The sequence below is a fragment of the Kogia breviceps genome, chromosome 10 (assembly GCF_026419965.1).
Source record: "Kogia breviceps isolate mKogBre1 chromosome 10, mKogBre1 haplotype 1, whole genome shotgun sequence".
NCBI lineage: Eukaryota > Metazoa > Chordata > Mammalia > Artiodactyla > Physeteridae > Kogia > Kogia breviceps.
This window is the reverse complement of record NC_081319.1, coordinates 101867833-101895561: the sequence shown is the minus strand read 5'-3', so window position 1 is coordinate 101895561 and position 27729 is coordinate 101867833. Positions and strand designations below refer to the sequence as shown.

The following is a 27729-nucleotide window of genomic DNA, read 5'->3' as shown; positions in this document are numbered from 1 at the left end:
CAATGAATTGAACCAACTTTATTTTTGTTGTACAATAAAGAACTTGGCTGATCCTTGTCCCTGGCTCCTGGAAGATAACCTCTAAATCCTTGGAATTTCCCAAGTGATGGGAGTGGCTTTGTTATTCTTGGTGGGCCGGAGGTTATGCTAAAGCGCTTACTCTTAGGGTCCGGGGATGGTTTCAGGATAGGGGCTGGCCATGCATGAAAGACCACCATGTGATTAAAGGGTTGAGGCTTTGAGCCATGTAACATCAGCTTGACTTCTGGTGAGGAGAGCGGGCTGGAGTTCAGTCACGTGGGCAATGATATGTCAACCATGTAGAAACCTTCTGGACAGCCCGGGTGACCTTCCTGGTGGGTGGCCATACTTCAATGTGCCAAGAGGGTGAGGCAAACTGAGGACGCAGAAGCTTAGTGTTTGGGACCCTCCCAGACCTCGCCCTCTGCATCTATTCATTTGGCTGGTCTTGATTTGTATGATTTACAATAAAATTGTAATCATAAGTACAGCACTTTCCTGAGTTCTGTGAGTCATTCTAGTGAATTATTGAACCTGAAAGGCTAAAGTGAGACCTCCTGACATTTGTAGACAGCTGGACAGAAGCTCAGGTGGCCTGGGAACCGCCAGAGCTTGTGGAGCCTTCTGGAGTCTATGAGGCCTGGGCTAACTCTGGGATCAGTGTCAGAACTTGCTGCAATTGAACAAACACTTACACGGCACTTATGACAGGCCAGCGAATGTAAGCGCTCCACACACGCTGATCCAGTGAGGGTTCGTGGCCGTCCTCTGAAGCTGGAAGCATTATTACTCTCCTCATTTGACAGGTGAGGTGGCTGAGACATAGAGAGGCTAAATGCCCAGCTGGTCTGGGGCAGACACAACCTGGTCCCTGCGAACGTGTTTAAGTGTAGGTGGCGGATAAAGAGAAAGTAGGGGAGGGTGATCTGGAGAGAAGGAAGAGGGAAGCCATACTACCTCTAAGTGGCCTTTTCATTTCCTCATTCAAACACGTTTAACAACTGTGGATGGAGCACTTTCCGTGTGCCAAGCGTAGCGCTAAGGGCTGGGATATAGCACTGAGCCAGCCTTTTCCTCCCCTCACGGAGGCGACATGTACCAGAGGGGACAATATTACATCCCTATGCAATGACTTTCCTGCCATTCTGTTGCTTACAGCCCGAAGATACACGGTCCAGCTGTTTGACTGTTTTGTTCCGCCCAGTACTGCGTTGCGTTGTTCTCTGGGATGGTCAGGTCCAGAGTATACCTCTGTTTCTTTCTCCTCTTTTAGAGAAATCTTTAAACCGCAGCTCAGACAGCAAAGAGCAACTGAAAGAAAAGTTCCAGTGGCAGAGCCCTCACGCCAGATACCTTGGGCTGGGGTCCAGGCTGCTCTGTGTCCTTGCTCTTTGACCCAGGGAATCTCAGAGTTTTGAGGACAAAAAGGACTCTGTCATCTCCCTGAAGGGCTTGTGTTTTCTCTAGTTGTCTCTGGATTGATGAGACGTTTCCTGTATTATTTAAATAAAACTTTTATTGAGATAATTGTAGATTCTCATACAGTTGTAAGACATAATACAGAGATTCGTCATACACTTTGCCTGATTTCCCTCCGCTGGTAACATTCTGTAAATGTGAATATCATAACCAAGATATTGACATTGATACAGTTCATCAATCTTATTTAGATTTCCCTAGTTTTACCTGTACTCATTGTGTGTGTGTATTATGTTCTGTATAATTTTATCACATGTGTAGGTTTATGTACCTGTCAGCACAGTCAAGATATTGCACAGCTCCAGAGCCATAAAGAGCCCCCCTGGCACCCTTTTGTAACCACATCTACCTTCCTCCCTGCCCTACGCCATCCCCTGGCAACCTATGATGTATCCTCCATTTCTAAATCGTTGTCATTTCAAAAACATCACCTAAATGGAATCATACACAAAGCACTTCTCCTGTTTTAAGAGTAGCTGTTCTCCCCTGCACAGCGCTCTATGCTTGATCTTTTTTTAGAGACTCTCAGTATCTGACACTTCTAAACCATGAAATGGCAAAGGTATTTGGCCAATTATTGTGCTTCTTGAGAGTTAAGGCATCTAAAACACAGAAACAATGGTAATTTAGAAGAAGTAAATTTCTGACTTCAGGGAAAATTATTTGCTAACTCCTTATTGAACCTTATAAACATTAGAAAATAAAAATAAAATGTATATTTAATTACATGCCTCTTGAGAACAAAATTAAAACTCATTTCTTAGTATAAGCCCATCAAGGTTAAGCATAGCTGCGGGAGTGGGTCCCTAATTTTATTTTATTTTATCAAAACCACTTCATGAGATTTCCTCTGGATATTTTCTATTGGCGTTACTGTTTATCCTTTTTTGTCTAACCTATTTTTGAAGTGGGTTAAACAATTAAAAATGGAAGAAACTGATGAAAATAAAGGAGGGGAAAAGATTAGACAGTCTTTTGGGGTAAAATACTAAATATTACTGTGTGTTAATCATATGAAGTTTTGGAAATGCCTCTGGCACGCTAAGCCCAGAGGCTGTGTGGTATGAAATAACGCGCTGGGTATTGGCATTGGCAGCGACTTTACAGTCCTGGACTGATCCTTCCTGGACTGAATCCTGCTTGCACTCCTTAGAGCTGCTTCCGGTGTAGCTCCATCACTTGGAGAACAGGCAGTGCTTTACCACGAGAGCTGCTACAGAGAGAAACTCCTGGGACAGAGCCAACCAATCAGAACTCAGGATGCTCCATCACCGGGCTAGGCCCACCTCCAGAAAACTGGACTTAGCTGTGCAAAAAGACAGGAGCAAGAGTTTTTGGATGAGTGCAGCTGCTCTGTGTCTGACTGTCACCCAGGCTTCGGACAGGTGTAGTATAATGGTTCTAATAATGGTTCTCATGGTGCGGTCACCACACCAGACCTCTTGAATCAGAAACTCCAACGGGGACCCAGCAATCTGTGTTTTGAGAAGCCTCAGGTGATAACCACTCATGCTCAAGCCTGAGAACCACCGCTTTCATGTAATGCCTGTCACACGCACACACGCCTCAAACTTCTGACAATGACAGTCAACTCTACATTTCTTTCATCTAAGTCTCAGGGCTCAAGTCAAATGCCAAACAGTCAGGAAGTGGTAAGGTCAACCAGAGGGTTAAGCGTTTCTACTGGTTTTTAAGATAAGGGTGTGTGTGTATCTGTGTTGTGTGTGTGTTGTGTGTGTGTTGTATGTGTGCGTATCTGTGTGTGTGTGTTGTGTGTTTTGTGTGTGTTGTGTGTGCGTATCTGTGTGTGTGTTGTGTATGTGTGGGGGGGTGGGGGGGTTGCAGGAGACGGGGAAAACTGGGGAAGTGGAGGAAGGATAACCCACCTTGCATGAACAGACTGGTTCACGGACTGCACCAAAGAAACTTTGGAATTTGTAATCAGATGGCTGGAAGCTTCTGGTCTTGGTCAAAGCAGGCCTGGGGCCTTGCTGTTTAGAGCGATGCTTTGTCGGGTTAGTTGTGTGGCTACTGTATTTCAAGCTTAACTTGGACAGACAGGCCTGCCAGGCACAAATTTCTCAAGCAGATGATGTTCGGGAAGGCAAAAATTATCCATGGCAAGACCGCGAGGACAGATGACCCTTAGCACAGATGGCAAGCCCAGTCCGCGGGATCTCCAATACAACTGGCTAGCCCTAGGCGCCCAGCCTCTCTGAAGTGGAACAGACAGCACAGATGAGCCATCAAATAAACTCGCCGGGCTGGAAGAGATGTGACGCTTTCACTCTCCCCACAAAGAAACGGAAGTGTAAAAGACGAGAATATTCCTAAAGGAATCACGATAATGGAAGAAGAAACCCTTGAGACATAATAGCAAAAATGGCCAACATCTCAAATTCTCCTGACTTCCTGTCTCCCTTCTCTTGGCCTCTCTCGTAAGTGAAAGATGAGTTTTGCTAGATAAGGTAGCAGTTGGAATTCGTTTTATTCAGCGGCGGCAGGGAGAATAAAGGAAGAGCCTGCAGGAATGTGGGCTCCAGCAACAAGTAATCATGATTACAAAATCAAATTCCCATCTCATCTCGGATATGCCTGTATGTAACCCTAGAGCTGGGCTTCGGTGTTATAAATCCAGCATACAAGACATGGAGCGGATAGAACCCCTTGTGTATCGAAAAGCTCTGGCCAGCAAGAGCGATATATGATAGCAAATTTCTCCCCACTGTTTTTTCAATAAAATTCACCCAGAGCTCCAGGAAGAGTTGGGAATGTAATTCAGCTTCAATAAATCAAGAGTAAAATTAAGATGGCCAGATATGTAGCAGCCTACTCAGGTGTACGGAGAATTTCAAATTTAGTGCCCTGGTAATGGGTAGGAGCAGGTTATCTCATTATGGAGAGAAAGAAGAAATATCGTTCTCTGGAGCTATAAAGCTAAATGCTCGAATCCACAAAACCACCACATCTCTGCCAAAGCTAGATTAATATTAAAGTTTGTGTAACATCTGACTTTTTTTTTAAAGGAATGAAGTGAAATGATAGAAAAAACACACATAAATGAAAAAGCTGTACTTCACAATCATTCTAATTTGACTCCTTGTCAAGCGTTGTGTATTTTATCTCTCGGTGTGATGTACGTGTACCTGAGTGCAATAGAGTTCTATTCTTTCCTAACAATATCTCTGCTTAAATTTTCATCAACACGTCTTGGAGCTGCTCTGGAAGGACTTTCAGCAGGGCTCTCACACGACGCACCAGCAGTGGGGGATCTGCCCATTCTTTCCACTCCTACCTTCCTGCCTTGTCCCTGTGGTAAACCTAATGTGCCCATTACAGACTGTGGTGACTACAGATTCAGGTTGAACTTGGGGGAGCCAATGGGGGACCTATATGCTTAACAGGGAGTAAAAACGAGGATGCCCACACATCTGTTAAAAACCTCCATGCAGTAATGTTATGCTGAATCCGGATGGGGATGGAGGAGAGTTTAAGTTAGGTCACTTTTTCTACCATCTTGTGATGGAACTCCACAAATCACTTCATGACATCTTGGATGCTTTGGGTATAAGTGGGCCGAAAGACAAATGGCCTTTTTAATATATATATATATTTATTTATTTGGCTGTGCAGGGTCTTAGTTGCAGTATGCATGCGGGACCTAGTTCCCTGACCAGGGATCGAACCCACACCCCCTGCACTGGAAGCGTGCAGTCTTGACCACTGGGCCACCAGGGAAGTCCCACAAATGGCCTTTTGATATTGCTTCCAGTTCTATTATTTCTATTTGGTTTGTGTACTTATTGATTTTTATTTTGAGGGCAGCGCCATGGCTTGTGGGATCTTAGTTCCCCAACCAGGGATTGAACCCAGGCCCTCCACTGCAGTGTCCTCACCATTGGACCCTGGGGAATTCCCATCTATTTGGTTTAAAACCATTATTTATTGTAATTCGTTGAAAATTTGTGGATCCTCAACTGAAGAATGATCCTTCCCTACTTGGAATTTTTGACCTGTTCTTGAAAGTTGCACAGGGCGTAGGGAGACCGGGCCGGTATCTAGTCAGGGCCGTCAAGTCGAACCCCAGTGCATAAAATGGTGACGGGTGATGTCCTCCAGTTCCGCAGTTGTGCAGTTCCCATTCACTCCAGCCATGGTCTAACTGGGTGGTCAGCATGTGGGTTAGTCTCTGCCTCTGCCCTACCTCCTAAAGTAATATGAGATAGTGAGAAGGTTGTAAAGTGTCTGGTACAGAGCCCAGACACTGTACAGAGTACAGACACTCAGTAAATGGTATCTGATTATTTTTATTTACTTTCCAAGAATGCTGAGCAGCTGGCTGCCTCCCCAAGGATGCTTTACCTGCTGTTTCAGGAATCTGTTTACAGACCATTGGATTGGAAACCCTATGAGGGCAAGTGTGCACCTGTGTCGTCCACAGGGCCTAGTCGACTGTCGACACATGGTAGGTGCTAAAGAAATATTTGAGGGTTTTTTTTTTTTAAATTGAAGTGTAGTTGATTTACCATGTTGTTAGATTCTGGTGTACAACAAAGTGATTCAGTTATACATATACATATATTCTTTTTCATTATAGGTTATTACAAGATATTGAATGCAGAGGGATTATTAAATTTACTAATTTTTAAAAAATTTATTTTAGTTTTGGCTGTATTGGGTCTTCGTTGCTGTGCGTGGGCTTTCTCTAGTTGTGGCGAGTGGGTTTCTCACTGCAGTGGCTTCTCTTGTTGCAGAGCATGGGCTGTAGGCACGCAGGCTTCAGTAGTTATGGCTCGCGGGCTCTAGAGCGCAGGTTCAGTAGTTGTGGCACACGGGCCTAGTTGCTCCGTGGCATGTGGGATCTTCCCAGACCAGGGCTCGAACCCGTGTCCCCTGCATTGGCAGGCGGATTCTTAACCACTGAGCCACCAGGGAAGCCCTAGAGGGATTATTGAATGATGAGTGCTCTAGGCTTCTGGGAATTACAGAAAGGAAATGGTGGAAAGGGGTATCTACTTTTCAGAAGGAACGGCATGCACTTTATTTTGGAGGAGTTTTGTTGATCTTTTAGGGAAAAAAAAAAAGAAAAATAGTATGCTCCCTTTTTTCAATGGCTTGAAAGATGTGAGGACCAGAGATTTTTAAGCTGGTGAGTAATACAATGGATTGTTTTACCAAAAAAATCACAAGATGGGTACTTCCCCAGCGGTCCAGTGGGTAAGACTCCGTGCTCCCAATGCAGGGGGCCCGGATTCGATCCCTGATCAGGGAACTAGATCCTGCATGCTGCAACTAAGACTGGCGCAGCCAAAGTAAATAAACAAATAAATATTAAAACCACAAGATGCTCTGCCTAGTTATCTTATCTGCTTTTGTTGAGCAGGTGCCTCAGCGATGGCCAGTGGGAAGAGGCTTGTGGATTAGTTAAGAATTTGACTTTATGAAATTGTGGGTTATGATTCTACAACCTTCCATAGCAGTTTGTCCTTCACTGATCACTTTCTGTGCGCCAGGCACTGTGCTAGGTAATTTTTATACCTTCTTATTGCAAATTAAATGAGATCAGTCATCTTCACTTCTGTTTCGTAAGAGGAATTTCACATGCAGTGACTTATCCAAGGTCTCGTAATTAATATACGGTGAGGCTAATGTATTTGACTCAGAAAGAAAGAGAGAGAGAGAGAGAGAGAGAGAGAGAGAGAGAGGCAGGGAAGGAGGGAGGGAGACAGAGAGAGAGAGAGAGAAAGGAAGGAAGGAAGGAAGAAGAAAGCAAGCAAGCAAGCTGCCTTAGGACTTCCTTTGCGGTCCAGTGGTTAAGACTCCGTGCTTCCAATGCAGGGGCGTGGGTTGGATCCCTGGTTGGGGAACTAAGATCCCACAGGCCACGTGGTACAGCCAAAAACAACAACAAAAGCCTGCTTTATTAAGCTATAATTCACATATCACAAAATTTACCCATTTAAAGTGTACAAGTCAGGCATTTTTAGTATATCCAGAATTGTGGAAACATCTAATTTATTCTCAAAGTCATGTACACTTTTGTTTTATCCAATGCCTAGGGCAGCTTTTTCTAAGGTTGGCAAAAACGAATTCCACAAGTTGGTTAAGCAGAACTTGCCAGGCACACGGGTGCTTACAGACTGAGTTTGAGCCAGACACTCGACTGAATCCCAACCCCTGGATGCTGTGACCCGGGGAAGTTCCTTAACCAATCGGTGCCTCAGTTTCATTATCTGGCCGAAGGGGATAAGAAGGAAAGGAGTGAATTCACTTAAAACACTTAGAGTGGTGCCGAACACATACCGAACGCTCAGTAAGTGTTAGCTGTTAGTGCTGTTATTGCAAGTGCATTAACAGATCCTCACAACTCAGTGTTACAGGATTCTAAAATAGCTTGTGAACCTCGAAAACCTTGATCAGTGAAAAGTATTGATTCTATGGTATTCGAATTCTTTGCAAACTGATGACCCATGGAATGTCAACAATTTACTCACAAAAATTCTTTTACAACTGGATTATTTGGCATTCAGAAAGTATTTTCCCATTTAAACACTACTTACCGTGATAGAGATAGCTAGCTGCCTACATAGCTGTATCCCTTTCTTCCTTCTTCCTCATTCAAGCACAGCTTTTGTTCCGGCTGGCGATGTGTGTGCAAAAGGACTACATTTCTGGCCCTTCTCCCAGCTGGATGGCCAAAGACATGTAAATAGATTTTGCTGAATAGGGCTTCCCGGAAAGGTCCTCCAAGTGGACTGACTCAGTTGGGAGAGGAGTCTTCTCGCCCTTTCTCTTGGCCTCCTTCCTTAGGTCTTAATCATGGACTTGAAGTCTAGAGCCAATAGCCATCTCGGACCATGAGTTGAACTTGAGAAAGAAAACTACTTGCTCAGTATGAAGCAGCAGCTAGATGCCTAATGCCAACTGTGGACTGTCTTCTTTCACATAAGGAAAAAACAACCCAGTTTAACGTTATTTGGTTTTTCTGCTATACACCTGTACCTAATCGCAATTCACACTTACACTTTTCTTGGTTAGCTCAAAATGGACTTAATATTACATTCTTTCAACACACCTCGAGCATTTACTGTTATGTGTCAGTTATTGTTTGGACAGCTGCGAAAAGACAGGCTCTGCTCCCAAGGAATTAAACATCTGGTGGAAGAGACTAGGGATGAAAAATAGCACAGTGACGTCAGTGCCAGATGGGAGGCATGGGGTGGTGGGTCGGTCAGCGTGGACTGACTTCCAGGACACGACAAAGCTGAATATACTGAAGAGGTCATCAAGTGAGAAAGAAAGGGCATTTCAGGTAGAGAAGTACCTGACGGAAATGACCCAGGACGCCCTGCAGCCTTTCTAAGGGGAAACGAATCGTTTCGATTTAGACGCTGAGAACATCTCACCTTTATCTAACCTTTGCCTACGGGAGCCAGGATTTTCTTTCTGCCACCCCTGCAACTTCCAAGATCATCCTGGCACGTGGTAGGTGATAACCTATTGAAGCAATGATATGCTCTGCAACGAAGAACTGACTAGCAGATATAAGATTCACAAGGGGGACTTCCCTGGTGGTCCAGTGGTTAGGACACGGCGCTTTCACTGCCGTGGGCCCGGGTTCAATCCCTAGTCAGGGAACTAAGACCCAGCACGCCACGGGGCGTGGCCAAAAAAAAAAAAAAAAAAAAAAGGCTCACCAGGTGGAAGTGGGACGAGGATGCATCTGGCAAAGAGGTCTCCGGTCTCCTCCGTCCCCTGCTTCCTCACAGCTGACCTACACTGAAGGAAAAGAGTGAAACGGTTGGGGCGGGAGGACTGGCTAGCCCATCTCTTGCCTATCCTGTCTATCCTGCTTACCTCCCCGGTCCAGGGGAGACCAGAGAAGTGTTAGGGGAGGGAGTAGTTTGCAGCAGTGGCATTTAAGGTGGAAGCCTTACAGCAGACCCGGCTGGGGCAGCGGCACGCGTGAGAAGTCAGACTGGGCCTGCCTCTGGGGCACGCGTACTGACTCCCAAGGGGAACTTGAGCCCTTTGGGCTCCCAACATGCAAATACAAGTCCACAGTTTCTAATATAAAGGCTACTTTGTAAAAATTAAAAATGCTCCCATTAGCAATGAACGGTGAAATCCAATCCTGTAAACATTGTCTTGATCTATTACAATATACTCAATACTCTTGGCCTATTAAATCTCTTGACTCAGTAACGTGAAGAACGAAAGCAGGAGGAGTGGGGGGCCTCTTACAAAGAGAAACCTTTCCTGGCAGCCATAGGCTGTATGTTAGGCTTCTTCACATATGTTTGTCTCCACAAATCCTCAACATTTAGAGTTATCTTTACTTTTACATTTTATTTTTATGTTTAGAGATTAAGAAAATACGGTTAACTGATTTGCTTTAGGTCATGCATTCAGCTAGTATGTGATCAAAGCAGGACTGGGCCAAAGGGATGGACACTTCCCAAGTCTCCGCTCTTTGCACTTGAGCTTTGAATTGTACTCTACTGAGACTCAGAGTCAGCAGCAAAATGTTACAGAGCATTAACAGTGAAGTGCTCAAAGACAACTTTTCCTATTATTTGTCAATATAAGCTCTTTAGCTCTCAGTCACTGATTATTTATTTACTCAGCCACTAAGAGTTACAAACTGTTTAGGTTGTTTTAATACAGTACGAGTCTTCGTTCTCTACACAGAATGTCAACGGCAGCCTTCCTATGTTGGCTTTTAGTTTAGAAAAATCTAGTAGTTGCCAAGTCCAAAATTAGTGGGATAGTGGGAATTTCCCATTGCTTTTTAGCTACTGCATATTCCAATGAGCCCAAAGACAACAAAAGAACCATTAATTTGAGGGAACGTATTTTATTCCACTTCCCTCTAGGGCAGTGCAGTAGTTTCACCTCAATGAATACTGACTACAGGAAAGAAACAAACAAAAATGACTTTTTCAACCACGTTTACTGGCTCACATTAATATTCGAAAACAAATCCATCTGTCTTCCCTTTTTGTCTCCTTGGTACAATTTACCCTAGTTCTTAAAAAACAAACTACTATAAATATTCAGAAGGGGAAAATTAATAATTTATAAGATGAAAGAGGTCAACAAGTAGCCAAATATGTCAACCATCGGAATGACTATTTTTTTTTAAGATTAAGCCACTGATCTGCAACTTTTATTAAAATAAATTTCATCTCTAAAAACAAGATAATTGATACCTTGATCTCAACTCAAGTTTTGACAGCACTTGAAGTTTTACATTAAAAAAAAAAAACTGCAAAATTTCAACTAAAGAACAAATAAAATGTTGGGACACAAGTTTATACTTTAAAAACTCTACCAACTTCAACGAATACAGAATGGCTGCCTATCGATTCATGTCAGTCCTCTGGTCCAGAATACACTTTCCATTTAAAATATCTTAATCGCTCTTCTGTACAGCACAGATGGCTTCTAGTGGGAATTAGTATATAGTCTGTTCTTGATGAAGACAACACTAGACAGATGTTGCCTGATGCCTGGATAATGCTGAATGTGACAAAACCAGCGAGACACGTTAAGATATTTCTCCTTTTCTTGAACTGTCAGGTCAACCTAAGTAGAGATTAAAAACACACACACAACACAGACATTACATAAGTGCAACTATTAATTAATACCATTTGAGTAGGAGATAGAAATTGGGGGAAAAAAAAAAAACACCCCACAGTTCTCAAAGCCAACATATTCAGATAGGAGTGAACCATTTCAGCCACTTGGACGAGGCCACCATTTGTTTAACGATTTCACGTTCAGTTCAAAACCAGATGTGCTTAGGGGCGAAATCTGAAGTTTTCAACAGATGAAAAATGTACATTAACACAGGCTCTGGAGGACTAAAGTTTGTTTTTTTACTTTATTGTAAAGGAAAATAGAAGAAAGGAAGAGAATAGCTTCTGAGAGACTAAGACATGGTTCTTTCTCCAATAATTTTTGCAAACCTAAAATAAGAAAGGTTTACTGGCATCTAACATACTTAACAAGGGAATACAGTGTAAACTCAAATACATACCTATATATATATATATATATTTGTAGATGGCTGGTGTATATGTATGTGTAGACAACTGCTTCTTTCTACTAAACTCTGGGGGAAAATTTTACTGAAGAAGACAATGACTCATTTAATGTTAGGGGATTACTGCTTAATACACGAAGGAAGGGCTATTTCTGGGGTGTATGTCTCAGATGAACAACAGACCTTCTGAATTCTGTTTGCAATAAAGCTGCACTCTAGAGGATGTAGCGGTTCACAGAATTTACTGTCAAGCTACAAGGATGCCCAGATATTTGGTTAGGGAAAGATGCAATCAAAACAGTGGGTGCCTATCATTTCACTGGGCTCAGATCCCAAAGTAGGTGACTTGAAGCCTTTTCTTTGCGCCAAATCTTGGATTAGAATCATGAAGAGGTGTCAGGTAAGGAGAAGCCAGTAGGACGGCCACGGACCAGGTAAGATCAGTGTAGTTCCTTCTGCTGTTGTGAATTCATCTGTTTAACATAAGTCTCCATAAAACTGACGAGGAATGTTCACGCACACCAAAAATCTCAGTCACCCCCACGTACTTCAAACCCACTAGCGGTCTGCTTGTTGGAAGGCGCTATGGATGCCCTACGGCTGTTCAGAATTTAGCATATACTTGTGCCTACAGGCAAACACTCTGCTGAGTCACCAGGTCAACAACACTGAAGGACAAATCACTCTGGTATCTAATAATTATTACAGAATAGAAAATATTATTAGCAATAAAAGTAAAAGGTAGACATATAGCATTTTCTCAATAAATGTTTAATTGAACTTGTATTTTCATTTCACATTTACTATAATGCAGTCTGAACAGAGAAAGTGACAGAAGTCATCCTGCCTTCCTGCCTTCCTTTAAGACATTAGGATACAACTGTATCAACATCTGATCTGTTAACATCTTTGGTGTCCAATGTCTATCTCTGTTGGGCCAGTTTACTAGCGGGGGGTCTCAATGCTACTGTTATGTAAAATTTAAGCAAGCTACTACAGCAAATTACAAAAATATACTCATCTTGTTTAAGGGGGTGGAGGGTTGCACCCAGTTATCAGAAACCTGTGACTATAACTGTTCACCTATAACAAAGTTAGGCCATGGCAAGCAGATTAAAAAATTAACACATTAGTCAAGAAAACTGGTCAAGAATGTCTTTTTTTTAGTGTAAAAGTTACTTTTTATTAAAAGAGAATTCATGGTTTCACATGTAAAGATTTATATTATTCCTAACTATCTTGTGTGCTGTACATAGAAGGCACTTAAACAACCATTGCGGAATAAACCGAGTATCAGTCCATATTTCAAAAGGTAAAACACATTTTGTAAAACAGCTAACTTGTTGTTCTTTTTCTAAATCTTTACCATAGGTGAACTTCACCACTGACTTCTAAAGAAAATACAAGTTTTTTTAAAAGTTCAACTGCTAGTAAACATAGCTGCAACTCTAACAGGAAATGGGGGTGAGTTTTCCTTCCTTCCTTCCTCCTTCCTTCCCTCCCTTCATACATAAATACATACATACATATTTACATACGTAAATAAAATTCAAAACCGACTTCAACAAACCTCTTTACTGACAGTTAAAGCAAAAAGTAGCAAGTATTACTCCAACTTGATTTCATGTCAGCTGTTGAAATACATGATGAATCCAATCTGACTGCTCACAAATTTGACTAATTTCATAACTTTCATTTTAAAAAGTCTCTACTCAGCCGTTTTGTGAGATGTTATTTTTCAGAATGAATTAAAATGCACCAAGAAAGCATTTCCAAACAATCAAGTACTGACGCTTGTTGGATCAAGTTGTTCACTCAGATTTTGACACAGGGGAAAGGGGCAGAGTGTCTATTTACTATTTACCCTTCAGAACAGCGGTTGGTGTCACCGGGACTAGCATATGCTGCCAGCAGCCGATCACAACAGCAGCAAACTACAACACCCGGCAAAATCGATATTCTTCACCTTAAAAATTTCACTTTTTTGGTCTCTAGTGTAAGGATTACAACAGAACCACAGCACAAAATAACTGTTATTCCAGGAACTTCTCAAGTTTCTTCTAACATTCCTAATTTATTCCAATAATTTTTAACTAGATGATCTATTTTAGACAATGTAAATTTGTTCACGTTCCCTCAGAACATTTTGCTAGAAATGCAGCCCTTCTTCAGAAGGATCAGGTTATGCTTAACCTTCTGGTTTAAACTTTGCAGCTTGCCCCTTGAGTCAGAAAATTATGACTGACCTCGCTTTGTTACCGCCACTACTTTTTTGGTAGACATTCTATTTCTGAACTACTGTAAACAGAGAAACAAACAAAAACAGAAAGATTTTACCCTCACCAAACTTACATTTTTTTTTAGAACTTTTGGGATGGGATCCCCATCAAATATTTTACTTAAAACTGGTTTTCCATCATTCCTTTCTAATGGACTATTTTCTTCTTCTTCTTCTTTTTTTTTTTTACAACAGGAAACACACTGCGATTGTTCTAGTTACCATTTCCTGCTTCTTACTGGTCAGAATGCCAGTGAGTCTACAGTGATGCCTGGCTCTTCTACCTAATCATTCCTTCTTATTTATATTGGCACTCTACCACTAGTTTGAACTTTAAAGCCAAACAGATAACATTCTTAGTCACTAATTTTCCATGAAGACATGTGAGAAACTCTCTGAGTGACCCATTCCAGACCAGGGTGAAATGCTGGTTTGCTACCTTTCCAGCTGGCACCATGCTGCCTCTGGGACATTCTTTACGGCCAGCGTTCCTGGACTGTGCTGCAGCTCTTTTTACTTTTCCTTTCTTCCTAAAAGAATGACACCTCCACTGGTGCTCCAAATTTGGAAACAAATGTATCTCGTTGATAACAATCTCATAGTCAAGCAGCACATAACTTTACAAAGGATTTTAATAATCTTGAGTAACAGTCTGTTCATAGGGACTGCTATCTACTGAAGAGATCACTTTAAGCAAGCAATGAGTCACTGGGGTGACAATAAACGGCCACAGTAACTGGCAGTTTAACAAAGGAAGAACAATGTAATACTCCTCAGAGGGAATTAAGATGGACCAGATCTCGGAGTAACTCAGCCACCGCGAAAATCGGGCTCACGCTGAAACAAAATACAGCAGGACTATTTGATGCCTTGAAGGTTCCCTGACTGCTGTTTTGTATACTGCGCTGATTGCGCTGACTACATATTAAGTACTTAATAACGTGAACGAGTAAATGAAGGAACGTATGAGGACAAAAATAAACGCACTGCCACGGCAAACAAAGCGCCAGAACTGTCTGATGAACACGAGCAGGAAGCCGATCGGAACCTCCCGTCTGCTCTGCCTGAACTTCACACCTAGTAATCACTTTTTTTCTCACCTGGGTATATTTATACTTCACTCAACAGGAATGTCATTTAACACTACAGGGCAACGCTATCACAGCACAGGTTTCATCTGTGAGGCCCATTCCTTGAGAAGGTGTTTACTTCTCTGACATAATCTGCCTGCATGTGGACCAGGGTGGGAGAGCTGCTTTGGTTATGGACTCATTTTATGAACCCAAAGGGAGGGTGAACAGTGATTTACGTATCATTTCACTCAATTTTGTTTTGAAAACAATAACCATGGGATACTCAATCATAATGCTGTAATCACTGAATATAAAAAGGATACACATGTCAAAATAGGGAATATAAATAGGCAGAGATCATTGAATGTTGTTAACAGAAGCCTAATTTTTTTTTAAGTTTTATTTTATCTACTTTTTTTGGCTGAGCTGCGTGGCTTATGGGATCTTAGTTCCCTGACCAGGGATTGAACCCGGGCCATGGCAGTGTAAGCCTGGAATCCTAACCACTAGGCCGCCAGGGAACTCCTCGGAAGTCTAGTTTTCACACGCGGCATTGAACGAAACTCTTCTAACCTGCTTGAAAACCATACGCCCCTGTGGGTACCTGGACTCACAGTGAAACAGCTTGGCAGCCAGTGCCACAAGAGCTGTGCGGGAGGACCCTGCCACTCTGCTGGCCAAGAAATTCCACACAAGCTCCCTCCTTCTCAGAGTATCTCCTTTCCCTACCGCGTGACCTGTATAAGCCAGAGAGGGAAGAAGGTAAATATACACGTTGGTTTGCAAGAGTTACACTTCCTTGTCATCTTTTTTTTTTTTTAATTAGAGGGGAGAAATTGCTCATCTTCTTAATGACAGCCTGTGTGTGATTTCTCTGATATAGCTCAGCGGGGAGACAGGACTGAAGGCATGTATTTGCACTGACCAAGAGTTGGGGATTTGAGTTACACAAAGGGGATCTAGGCTGGATGGGGAGGAAAGTGCCCAGGTTTGGAAAGAGGGAAGGAATTGAGTTACTTCGGATAATGATGGAGCTAGGGAGTAAGATTAAGAGCTAGGGTAAGAGATGGCACAGAAGGTGCGGTACTGAAATCGAGGTGTAGAGCTGGAGCAGAAAGGGGACGGTGGGGTCCAGGTGAGGATGACAAGCGAGTACAAAGGGTGGCAAGAGAAGGAGCCCCAAAGAAGAACAGGAACAAGAACGGGAATCAAGCAGGTCAAGGAACAGGAAGCTCCTATGTGTGATGGAACCATGGAAGGAATATTTGCATAAGGTACCTTGTATAAACATAATTCCTTTCATTTTCATGTGATAAGTTGAAAATTCAAATTCGATTTAAATTCAAGACAAAACAAGTCATTCTGAACATCACAGACAAAAACACCAAAAACTATTCAAATACTCACAATAAAGCGATGAAGTCCATAGTATAAGAGGATATCTGCTAATGTGAAGTTATATCCTGTAAGGTAGACTTTATCTTCAAGATATGAATTAAGATCCTAGGGAAAAAATTTAAAAATATTAATTTAAAAAACAGTAACAATAAAGTTAACTATACATTTGACTTGAAACATTTAGAAGGCTATTAGAAAACACAATACTGACATTTAATTTAATAAATTTAATCTTTGACAATAATAGATTTGAATTCATTCAAAATCACAAATCACATAACAATCAACTCATTTTAAAAAATATGATAAATATTATTAGCCTTATTTTAAAGAAATAAGAAAACATTAGAAAATGATATTTACAGCCATCTCTGATCCTTTCAAAGACTCCAATTTTTTTTGGGGGGGGGCATTTTGTAAATCATGCTCATGTTGGATTTATTTTTTCCATTAAAATATAAAAAGCTCCTCAACAATTCCTATTTTTTTTTACATTTATTTATTTTATTTATTTATTTTTGGCTGCGTTGGGTCATCATTGCTTCGTGTGCGCTTTCTCTAGTTGTGGTGCATGGGCTTCTCATTGAGGTTGCGGAGCACGGGCTCTAGGCGCGCCAGCTTTAGTAGTTGTGGCACACGGGCTCAGTAGTTGTGGCTAACGGGCTCTAGAGCGCAGGATCAGTAGTTGTGGCACACAGGCTTAGTTGCTCTGCGGCACGTGGGATCTTCCCGGACCAGGGATCAAACCCGTGTCCCCTGCATTGGCAGGCGGACTCTCAACCACTGCGCCACCAGGGAAGCCCAACAATTCCTATGTTTTAAGAAAATTATAATTTATTATAATTGTAATAACTATAATATTATAATTATTAATTACAATAATTATAATCAATATCAACTATATTAATGAATATATCAATACTATTATAATATTGATCTTATAAATTATTTATTAATATATAATCAATATTAATTATAGTAATGTTGTTAATAATTATTATAATTATTGTTGTATTTTAACATATGTATATTTTTAACTCTTTAATTGAGGTAAATACACGTAACACGCAAAATTAATCAAATTTTAATTTACCACCGTAACCATTTTTAGGTGCATGATGCAGTAAGCGTTAAGGGTATTCACACTGTGATGCAATTTTCAGAATTTTTTCATCTCAGAAAACTAACGCTCTGTACTTATTAAACAACTCCCCCTTTCCCGCATCCCCCAGGCCCTGGCAATCACCATTCTGCTTTCTGTTTCTATGAATTTGACATTTTATATGTTGTGTATATCAGTAGAATCATATACTATTTGTCCTCTTGTGACTGGCTTATTTCACGGAGCATGATATCCTCAAGGTTCATCCATGTTGTAAAATGTGTCAGAATTTCCTGAAGGCCGAGTAACACTCCATTGTACGTACAGACCACATTCCCTCCATCCATTCAGCGGTCAGCGGACACTTGGGTTGATCCCACCTAACTGCTACTGTGACTAACACTGGCATGAACACGGGTGTCCAAATATCTCTTTGAGACCTAGCGTAAATTCTTTGGGGTGTATTTCCGTAAGTGGAATTACTGGATCATACGGTAAATATGATTTTATTTTAACTCTTCTGATGAATCGCCATATACTGTTTTTCACAGCAGCTGCACCGTTTTACATTCCCGCCAACAGTGTGCAACTTTTCCAATTTCTGCACATCCTCACCAATACTTGCTATTCTGGTGTTTATTTTTGGTAGCAGTCAACCTAATGGATATGAGGTGGTATCTCATTGTGGTTTTGATTTACATTTCCCTAATGATTAGTGATGTTGAGCATCTTTTCATATGTTTATTAGCTTCCTATATCTTCTCTGGAGAAATGTCTACCTGAGTCCTTTGTTCATTTTTAACTGGGTTCTTAGTTTTTTGTTCTTGTTGAGTTGTAGTTCTTCATATATTCTGGATATTACCAGATATATGATTTGCAAATATTTTTCTCCCATTCCAGGGTTGCCTTCTCACTCTGTTGATTGTGTCTATTGATGCAAAGAAGCCTCACATTTTGAGGAAGGCCAATTTATCTATTTTTACTTTTGATGCCTGTGTTTTTGGTGTTATACCCAAGAAATCGGTGCCAAATCAAATGACATGAAGTCTTCCCCCTAGGTTTCCTTCTAAGAGTTCTACAGTTTTTGATCTTATGTTTAGGACTTTGATCCATTTTGAGTTAATTTTTAAATATTGTGTAAGGTAACAGTCCAGTTTCATTCGTTTGCAATTGGATATCTAGTTTTTCTAAGACTCCAATTTTAACCACAATTTAAAGCTACAGAAAGTTCTCTGTCATTTGTTCCTCAGACAATGACCATCAATTTTTAAAAGGTTAAGCACTGAGCTCCCTAAACAGCTGAGAGGCACTTTTGAAGGAAAAAAAAATTTAAGTACATGTTAAAAAATTAAATAAAAAATTTAAAGGACCCTAATCTAAATCAGAAGTATTGTCTGATAGACCAGCATAAATAAAATCAATTAGTTTCCTGAGAAAAGAAAAAATCTAGACAAAAGAAAATATATACATATTTTGGGTCCCTCTTGAAATTAACATGTAGTTTAACAGCACAGGAATTTACATTAAATTACATTCACATGAAAGGAGACAAAAGATTCATCTCACTTTCAGAGAAAGATTTATAAATATCAGATATTCTCACAGGCTCCTCTAAAGACTAGTTATAAAACACTGCCCCAGAGGTCAATAGCATTCATTCTAGAAAAATTTCTTAAGCTGTAGAGAGAGAAGTCTGTTTTGATTCTCAAATCATATGCCAAATGCTTGGCACATAGTGGTTCAGTAATCGGTAAATGTTTGCTGAATTGAATCTGATTTCTTTGAGTTTGCCCACGCCTTTACTTACAGACAGTAATTTTCAAAACGGTATATGAATATGGGACTGTTAGGGGTGGTACAGATGATGACATAAAGGAACATGGACATAAACAGGGAAGCAAATGCATAAGAATCAAAACAAAATTGGGTAGAGAGGGTAAAATACACTGGTATATTACAGGCTACCACTTAAATTCTATAGTAATCTGCTTAATGGAGATGGTTTTTCTTCAAATGTCTTCAAATGAAACAAGTCTGATAAAGCATAAGAATAAAATAAATATATCTACAATTAGTGTTAGGAAGCATTTTAAAAAAGGTCTGAAACAATAATTCAACACTGCTTTGTATAGTATATATATTCTTAAAATAGAATCCATATCTATATTTTAGTTATAAAGACCCTTTTAAGCTTATACTCTTTAGTTACAAAGACTTTGAAATGGAATTTCAAAAACTATGAATAGGTAATATCTTTCTGATTAGTGATATAAATCAAAATGTTCAGAAATTAAATTCTGAAATTCAAAACAGAATTTCACACATTCAAAATATTCATGGAACAGAACTGATGGCTGATGTTCATTACATTTTTTTTAAACAAGTCTTTCTGATGCCATTGGCAAACTTTAAAAAATATTTCCCTCTATAGAGTTCTACCTGATTTTTCTTTTTCCTCTTAACTACCTATTATTAAACCTTCTAATAATATTGAAAAAGCAGTATAATAAACAATTATATATCCTCCATCTAGATCCAAATGTTAGTGTATCATAATGCCTGCTTTCTGAAATTACACAATACCTTAATTATGAGCCATTGTGGTTTTAACTCTGAAATGGAACTTTAGCAAGCAAATGAAATCCTTTCACAATATCCTTAGTAGCAAAATTTTAAAAAATAAGTAATAAAAACAGAAATAGCCCAGTATAAAAACAGGCAAAGAATATATGTAAGCAAATTTTTTAAAATAATGAAGACGCTCATAAGCATTATGAAGAAATGCCACGGCATTAACAATGTCAAGGAAAAAAGTGCAAAGTCAACAAAGAGATCACTTTTTGGTTTGTTCTGGTTATGAAATTGGGGTGGTAAAGGAGGAAAAGGGGTAACATCCAGGGCAGCAAGGGTTTTGTGGAAGAAGCCACTGTCAGTACACTTTTCTGGAAGGCAGAGGAGCAACACAGCCTTAAAGACATACACAGCTTTGGCCCAACCATTTCCCTTGTAGGGATTTGCCTAAGGAAACCAAAGGGAATGTGTGAAAATATTCAGCAACAATCCAACACTACATGAGGACAGACTAAATCTCGGCACAGCTATAGGACGGAGTACTAACAGGTTATCAGAGGCCGTATAAGCGAGTATTTACAGACTTGAAAAGATGCTCCCAACATACTGTCAGTGAGCAAAAAAAAAAAACAAGTTACAGTGTCCAAGAGTGGCCCGTTTTTAAAATACAACACACATATATATGAGAAAAGAAAAAGCATGTGAAGAGCACAAAAGGGAGTCAATAATTCAATATCTGAGGACCAAATGTAAGTGTTGTTAACAGTTCTCGCTTGATGGTGGGACTACAAATGTTTGAAATTTCTCTTATTTTCTTACTTATATTTCTTTTTTTTTTTTTTTTTGCGGTACGCGGGCCTCTCACTGCTGCGGCCTCTCCCGTTGCGGAGCACAGGCTCCGGACGCGCAGGCTCAGCGGCCACGGCTCACGGGCCCAGCCGCTCCGCGGCACGTGGGATCCTCCCGGACCCGAGCGCGAACCCGCATCATCGGCAGGCGGACTCGCAACCACTGCGCCACCAGGGAAGCCCTGCTTACTTATATTTCTTAAAGTTCTACAACGGATATTGCCTTTAAAATAAAAACACTATCATGAAATAGCAAAAAGCAAAGTAAAACAGTAAACAACCCTTTCTCATCTGGCCCCAAATCACACAAACATCTGTCTCCCCCACTGGTCTGAGTTCTATAAGGGCAGGGGCTGTGCCTAGTGGGTCACTGTATCATCAGCCCTTAGGACCGTATCCTACTCATCACTGTAGGTGGGGACAGGTGAGCAAACAGTGGCAGAGCAAGGGCGACAACCCACGTCATCCAGTGCCTTGTACATTTCAAAGATGGTCGTATCGCCGGCTGGATTCTCCCAGTTGAGATTTCAGATAATAGTACTGACATATCCCAGACACAATGTTTTATACTTCTAAGCTCCTCATACCGAATCTCTGAATACAACTTTTGAACTTATACACCCCATTTCAATGAAATATTTCAGAATTAAGTACTTTACTACTAATGCTTTCTTTTGGAAAACTGTAAGAGAGAGTTGTATTTACTGTTTATTTGCCTGAAAGCTCCCACTCACTTAGAGGGAAGACACGCTTGCCTCTCTTTGGGAATGCTGCCACTCGTGGGTATTAAAAAAGAGTAGTTGATCAGGACAGACCTATAAAGGAAAGAGACCTGAAATGTATTTTCTACCAGTTCTATTGATGGTATCTGTCAGGAATACAGTTTAAACCATTTCTCCCAGAAGGATAAATGAAAAACTTTCAGTACCATAAGATCTTCTTGTACAACTTATATTACCAAGTTATATTATAATTGGAATAAAATTAGGAAACAGAAGGGATTCCTACAATGACATGTGGTTGTCTGGGTAATCTCTAAGGTTCCTTCAAATTTTAAGCTTAAAAAAAAAAAAACACCAAAAAACCCCCCAAAACAATGCTTTATTTTTATATAATTAACAAAAATAATTTTATTTATAAAGATTTTTTATTCTTAGTGATTCTGGAGCCATATTTGGTTTATATTTTATATCAATAGATTCTTTAATTCTAACTTGACTTCTTTAGAAAGAAAATTCAAATCCCATAACAATCAGTCTCAAAGGCAGGAAATGTGGGCTTTCTCAGATCAAATGGACAGTTTTTTACAAACTACAATCCCCCAAATTTTGATTCCCCGTTGGCTTTAAGAAAGTACTTTATTGCTTAGGGAATCAGGACTGCTGAGTGGGGGAAATGAATATCAAGCCATCATATTAAAAAATCATACAAAGCTATTATTATTGACTAATGATTAGTGCTGCAAAGGAAAAGCACAGGGTGCTGTGTTAGGAAATAAAAGCATTTAGAACAAGGAAGTGCATCTGTCTGAGACAGAGTTGCCAAGGACAACGAGCTGAGGAAGGGGTGTCTGAGCTGAGGGGCTGGCAGAGACTGCTCCAGGCAAAGGTAATAACAGGTACAAACTAACACGAAGCAGAAGGAAACAAGTAAAGAAAGCCAACAACTTCAGTAACTGAATCTCAGGGAAGAGTCATCCCTGTTATTAAGAGTTCACACATTTCAACCTATCAAGAGACGTGGCGATACCTTCAGAACAGTGCGGATTTCGTCTTTATTGGCGTGTCCATCTACTTGAGTTACCCTGTATTCTAACCACTGCTGAACCACTGCTTTTTCCTCTGCGGTGCTCCCCAGCAAATATTCCTTGTTGGCCTGCTGGACTAGGTGAGCTGCTATGGTAGTCAATCCTGTTAGACTTGGACCATTGTTCGTCTGAAGAACTGGAATCTTAAAAAGAAAAAAAGTTCTTCAGATAAATTTTAAAAACAAATACCATCACGACTGTAAATTCTAAGTAATCGCTAAATCCCAAACTTTTCAAATACCCTTAAGATATTAAATTACCTACAAATGAGTCAGGAAAATAAGAGTTACATAATTTACTTTTTTTTTTTTTTTTTTTTTTTCGGTACTTGGGCCTCTCACTGTTGTGGCCTCTCCTGTTGCGGAGCACAGGCTCCGGATGTGCAGGCTCAGAGGCCACGGCTCACTGGCCCAGACGCTCCACAGCATGTGGGATCTTCCCGGACCGGGGCACGAACCCGCGTCCCCCGTATCGGCAGGCGGACTCTCAACCACTGCGCCACCAGGGAAGCCTCATAATTTACATTTGATAATAGACGCTTGATGCTATGAAACTGGTAATAACATTGCAAAAATTAGTAATGATGCCTCTGTATTATAATTACATATGTACAAAAAGAGAAAATGGAAATGCTAATAATACCACATTAATTTTGATCAAGACTACTCAGACCTTATTTAGCAAGGTGAATGAACATGCTTAAATAAACCCAACTTCTGTAACAACAAAAGTAAGAAACAGTTATAGTGAACACTGAATTCATGTTGATACAGCTAGAACCACCAAATGAGTTCTATCCTGGTTTAAGTGATACGTGATCTAATATAAATAGTTATCTCATTAACTAGGTGTGGATGTGATGGTGATTTCCTTGCCATGGATTGCACATTCATCAATTTTGGAGTCATTTAGAGTGAGGTTACTGATTATAAAAGTCTAATAATAAAGTATGGGTTTCAGGTAATCACCTGAAAAACAATCCTACTTTTTAAGTTTCCCTTACTGTAACAGCAATCTGAAGGCTCAGATTATAAGAAATTGCTAATTAATTTAAATGTTCTTGATGTGCAACTAAACGAAGCATTTTGAGAAATTTAAAAGAAAATGGAAGGTATCACTAATGGGGAGACTGATCAATTATAAACAACAAGTATACAATCTACATGACCCTCAGGAAACCAAAAGAGAATATTTCCCCTGGAAGACGGCTGCTCTTTTCGGCCATCTGTTCAGTTCAAATAGTATACTGAACTCGGATAGCGATTTTCACTGTTCAGGGCCCTTTCACACTTACATCTAGGTCAAAATGACCATGTGAAGTATACGGGGAGATTAACATTTTATGGATACAGATTCAAAGGTTACCTCCTAAACGTTAAAGGAAGCAACCAGAGGTAGTCTCAGCTTTCCACTTCCTCACCGGCTACTTTCCATTCACTACTTATCTCCTTGAACTCTGACTTTTGCCTTCACCCTCAAATGAAACCGTTACTTCTAAGATCACCAATAACCTCCTTTAAAAAACGCATTAAACGAAAACAACAGCAACTCCCTGGGGATGCTGCCAATGTTCCATTCCTTGACTGTGTTCGTGTGCATCTATGTCAGGTCACTCACGGAGATGCGCGTGCTTTTAGGAAGGGGAAGGGAGGGAGCGAAGGAGGGAGGAAGGAAGGAAGGGAGGGAGGGAGGGAGGGAAGGAAGGAGGAAGGGAGGGAGGGAGGGAGGGAGGGAGGGAGGGAGGGAAGGAGGAAGGGAGTGAGGGAAGGAGGGAAGGAGGAAGGGAGGAAGGGAGGAAGGAAGGGGGAGAGAGAGAGAGAGGCTGGGGGAGAGGAGGGGAGGGAGGGAAGGAGGGAGGAAAGACAGACAGGAAGGAGAGAGGGAGGGAGGGAGAAAAAAGGTGGGAGAGGGAGAAAAGAGAGAAAGAAAGAGGAAAGAAAAGGACTCACAACTGCTGACTCTGGGGGTAAAATGACAATTCTAGAAAATTATTTGGAAAAATAAATTATCCACAATCCTATCACAGGCACTCAAAAACTTTCCAGTTACTTTCTCATCTAATCATTATATCTTCTAAGACAGGTAAGTCATTTCCTCCTCCGTTTACAGATAAAGAACCAAGGTCACCAGGTTTGTAACGGCAGAGTCAGGGTTTCAATAAAGTCCATCTGGCTGGAGAGTTCATTCTCTTTCCTTTGCGCAGCCTAAGCAGACAACACCTCATGCAGCTGCAATCACGGGACACATACCACTTCACATTCACCCTAAGGTTCCATAGTCTTCAAAGCGATCACTTTCAATGGCTACATAAATAATGTTCCAAATGTGCTGATGTACATAATTTCATAACCATTCTCCTAGAGCTGGATTCCTGGATTGTTTTCAAATTTTTATTATCGGTAATATTGCAGAGAATGCCTTATTGCTGGCTACTGCTGTCACTTGTCTTCCCCCCCAAATGAATAAATCTTACCATATATCCTCATCCCTTTCCCCAAACACATCAACGAAAACCTTCAATAGCTGTCCTCTGCTTAAAAAAAAAAGAAAGAAAAAGAAAAAGAAAGGTTTCACTAAAGTAAAATAAGAAACCACACTCTGAACCCCACAGCCCTCACAATGAGGCCTCGAACTACAACTCTGGGTTTACTTTGCGTTGCACCGTCCGTCGTATTGCTCTACTTGTTACCCCCAATTACCCAATCTTTCGTAATTTACTGGTCTTACACACTTTAAACGCCAGCTTTTCATGTAGTTTACAAACTCATTTTTAGAGTCAGAATTAACTTTCTCTTCCACACTCCTCAGCAACGCTTTCCTCCATTTAGCAGCTCTTCTGTTCTGATTAACATGAACTGTCGAGGACTACTTCTCATACTGGATCATAAGCTCCCTGAAGGCCAGATTCATGTTTGGCAACGTTCCCTCAGAAATAGAAACCAAACCAGGGAGTAGGGGCAGAAGGGGAGGAGTCAGCAGGAGTACAGAGGCAAAAGCACAAGCTGGCCACACTCGGCCACTCTGGCTCCAATGCCTACCCTGCACCCATCGGTGGGGCTGGTCTCAGGCAAGTCATGTTATCCTTTCCAGACTTCAATCTAAGTTACGTGTAAAAACGACAATACGACTGCTCTGGAGACAAGATTTTAAGATGGACCAAATGAAGAACAGAAAAAGTCACAACAAAAACCAAGTATCAACTAGAAAAAAAATCTCAAAGGGGCAAAAAACGTATATAATCCGAAGTTGTCTTCCTACATTTTCCTCTAATATACATTGATTCCTCCACCGCTACCACCCACCTAATAAAACACAAACGTCCTTCAAAGCCCTCAGAAATCTGAGTCCTTACACCCCACCAGTTAACCTCCAACAGCGGAACTTCCCCCCTCGATCTCTGCACGCTGCACACTGACCTTGACCTCACAAGGCCTCAGAAAAACCGAATCTCCCAGATTGCGCCAGGACCCACTACGTGATCTCTCACACGTCTACGCTGCAATGCAGCACTTTTCAGTACTGTAACTAACACAGCTGCAATGTTTGTCCACCCAGCTAAAAATCAAGCTTCCTGAGGGGAGGGGCATGTCCGCCTCGACCACCTCCGTATCCCCCGGCCTAGCACGGTGTACTCGGCACCCCGTTTGCTCTCCGCAGTCGCTGCGTAATTCTGAATGAAAGGTACTGTTACAGCAAATGCTGTCACTGAACGCACACGCGGGGCCTCCAGCTCGGTCTACCCGAGGGCTCTCTGAGGACCCCCTTGCTTTCCCAGGATGGGACGATGATGACAATTTCGCAGGAGGAAAAGTTCAGGCCAAGCCCGAGAGGAGCAGATGCCCCCTCCTCCCTCTGGGAGCCAGGGCCGCAGGAGGAGAGCCGGCGGCGCAGACACGTTGTAGGGAGGAGACGCGCGGCAACCTCGCTCCGCCGCCTCCGCCCGCCGGCTCGGTCCCACCCCGGCTCAGCAGGCCGCGCTCCCGTCCACCTCTCCCCCTCCGCGCTGCCTCGGCTTCTCACCTGGCGCTCGCCCTGAGCGCTGTACTTGTTCCCTTTACTCAGCCCCAGACACTTCTCCAGCAGCGTCAACTCAGCGGCCGCCGCCATCTTCCGGCCGAGCTCTCGGCAGGGGCGGGACCGGGTCAGCAAGGGTCTCCTGCATTGGCTGAGAGGGACGTCCTACTCTCACAAACGTCACCGGCTACTGGCTGAACGGAGGGGGGCGTGGAAGGTGCGCCTGTGTGCAGAGGCGGGGCTAAGTGAGGGGCGGGGGCGGGGGCGAAAGAGGGGCGGGGGCGAAAGCGGGTCGGGGGTGGTGTGACAGGTGGAGAAGGAACTAGCAAACCTCAGCGCTCCAGCTCAGGGGTAGCAGTAGAATTCTGAATTTAAAGATTATCAAAGAACACTGGGTACGTTAGATAGTGTCAAGTAATTTGTATAGCCCACTCAGCCATTACTAGTTTTAATGATCTTTATTTGCAATACCAAAAGATATAATAGAGATATAATTTATGTATATATATTTATGTGTTTTATGTATATTTATGTTTAATTTATGTGTGATAGTGATACAATTTATGTAGCTTTTGGTATATAAATAAACAATGCACAAAACGCTTTCTCCCTAAGACATTCTAACATCTTCAAAGTAGAAAATGGGTAGTATATGATGAACTTAGAATATTTCCAAAAGTTTTATGAAAAATAATTTCCACAATGAAGAATGAAAAAACAACGTGTGTATTAGTCTGAGAGAAATGGAAAGGAAACACAAGGTAGTTCACCACTAAGTCAGAGATATAGTTTAGTGGGGAATGCTGTCGCTGTGTGACACCTTCCCTACCCTAAAATACGTAAAGAGTTAATTATGGCAGCAGACATAAATGTAAAGAAAAGAAAATTTGGCCAAATCGACATAAACAAAAGACAAAGGGGTATTCCAGTATAAGTGGATTGTTGTGCATTAATTATCTGTTTATTTTCCTTATACAAAGAGTTGAATAACTATTTCACTCCTTCCAAAAAGGCCAGTCCTCTGAGAGAATTCACTCATCTATTTACGTGTTTTGCTTGCAATAAAATATTTAAAAACATCTGTACA

At 41.3% G+C, this 27729-nt stretch overlaps 1 protein-coding gene across 5 annotated transcripts; it reads right to left on the bottom strand.

Moving 5' to 3' along the window:
- Window positions 1-26798, bottom strand: EEF1E1 (eukaryotic translation elongation factor 1 epsilon 1). Of its 5 annotated transcripts, XM_067006784.1 has the most exons (5): window positions 26649-26797; window positions 22571-22771; window positions 16310-16405; window positions 9198-9279; window positions 1565-8435 (listed from the first exon to the last, which is right to left on the bottom strand). In XM_067006784.1, exons 1-5 carry the CDS (start codon window positions 26733-26735, stop codon window positions 8407-8409), a joined length of 495 nt encoding a protein of 164 aa, XP_066862885.1. In that variant the 5' UTR covers window positions 26736-26797; the 3' UTR covers window positions 1565-8406. The 5 variants fall into 5 exon arrangements, with proteins under 5 accessions (XP_058932739.1, XP_066862885.1, XP_066862884.1 ...); XM_059076756.2 differs by lacking the exons at window positions 1565-8435; window positions 9198-9279 and adding an exon at window positions 1-1514 and having other exon boundaries at window positions 26649-26792; XM_067006783.1 differs by having other exon boundaries at window positions 1565-9279; window positions 26649-26798.
- Between the last annotated feature and the right edge of the window lie 931 nt (window positions 26799-27729).

What these genes read in the sequence shown, in the direction of transcription:
- EEF1E1 (XM_067006783.1), bottom strand. Translation starts at nt 26,735, where the DNA reads ATGGCGGCGGCCGCTGAGTTGACGCTGCTGGAGAAGTGTCTGGGGCTG. An exon ending in GCGCTCAGGGCGAGCGCCAG is followed by an intron (nt 22,772 to 26,648) that starts GTGAGAAGCCGA and finishes TTTCTTTTTAAG; the next exon opens with ATTCCAGTTCTTCAGACGAA. An exon ending in ATGGACTTCATCGCTTTATT is followed by an intron (nt 9,280 to 16,309) that starts GTGAGTATTTGA and finishes CTTTTCCTTCAG; the next exon opens with TGTAGGTCAGCTGTGAGGAA.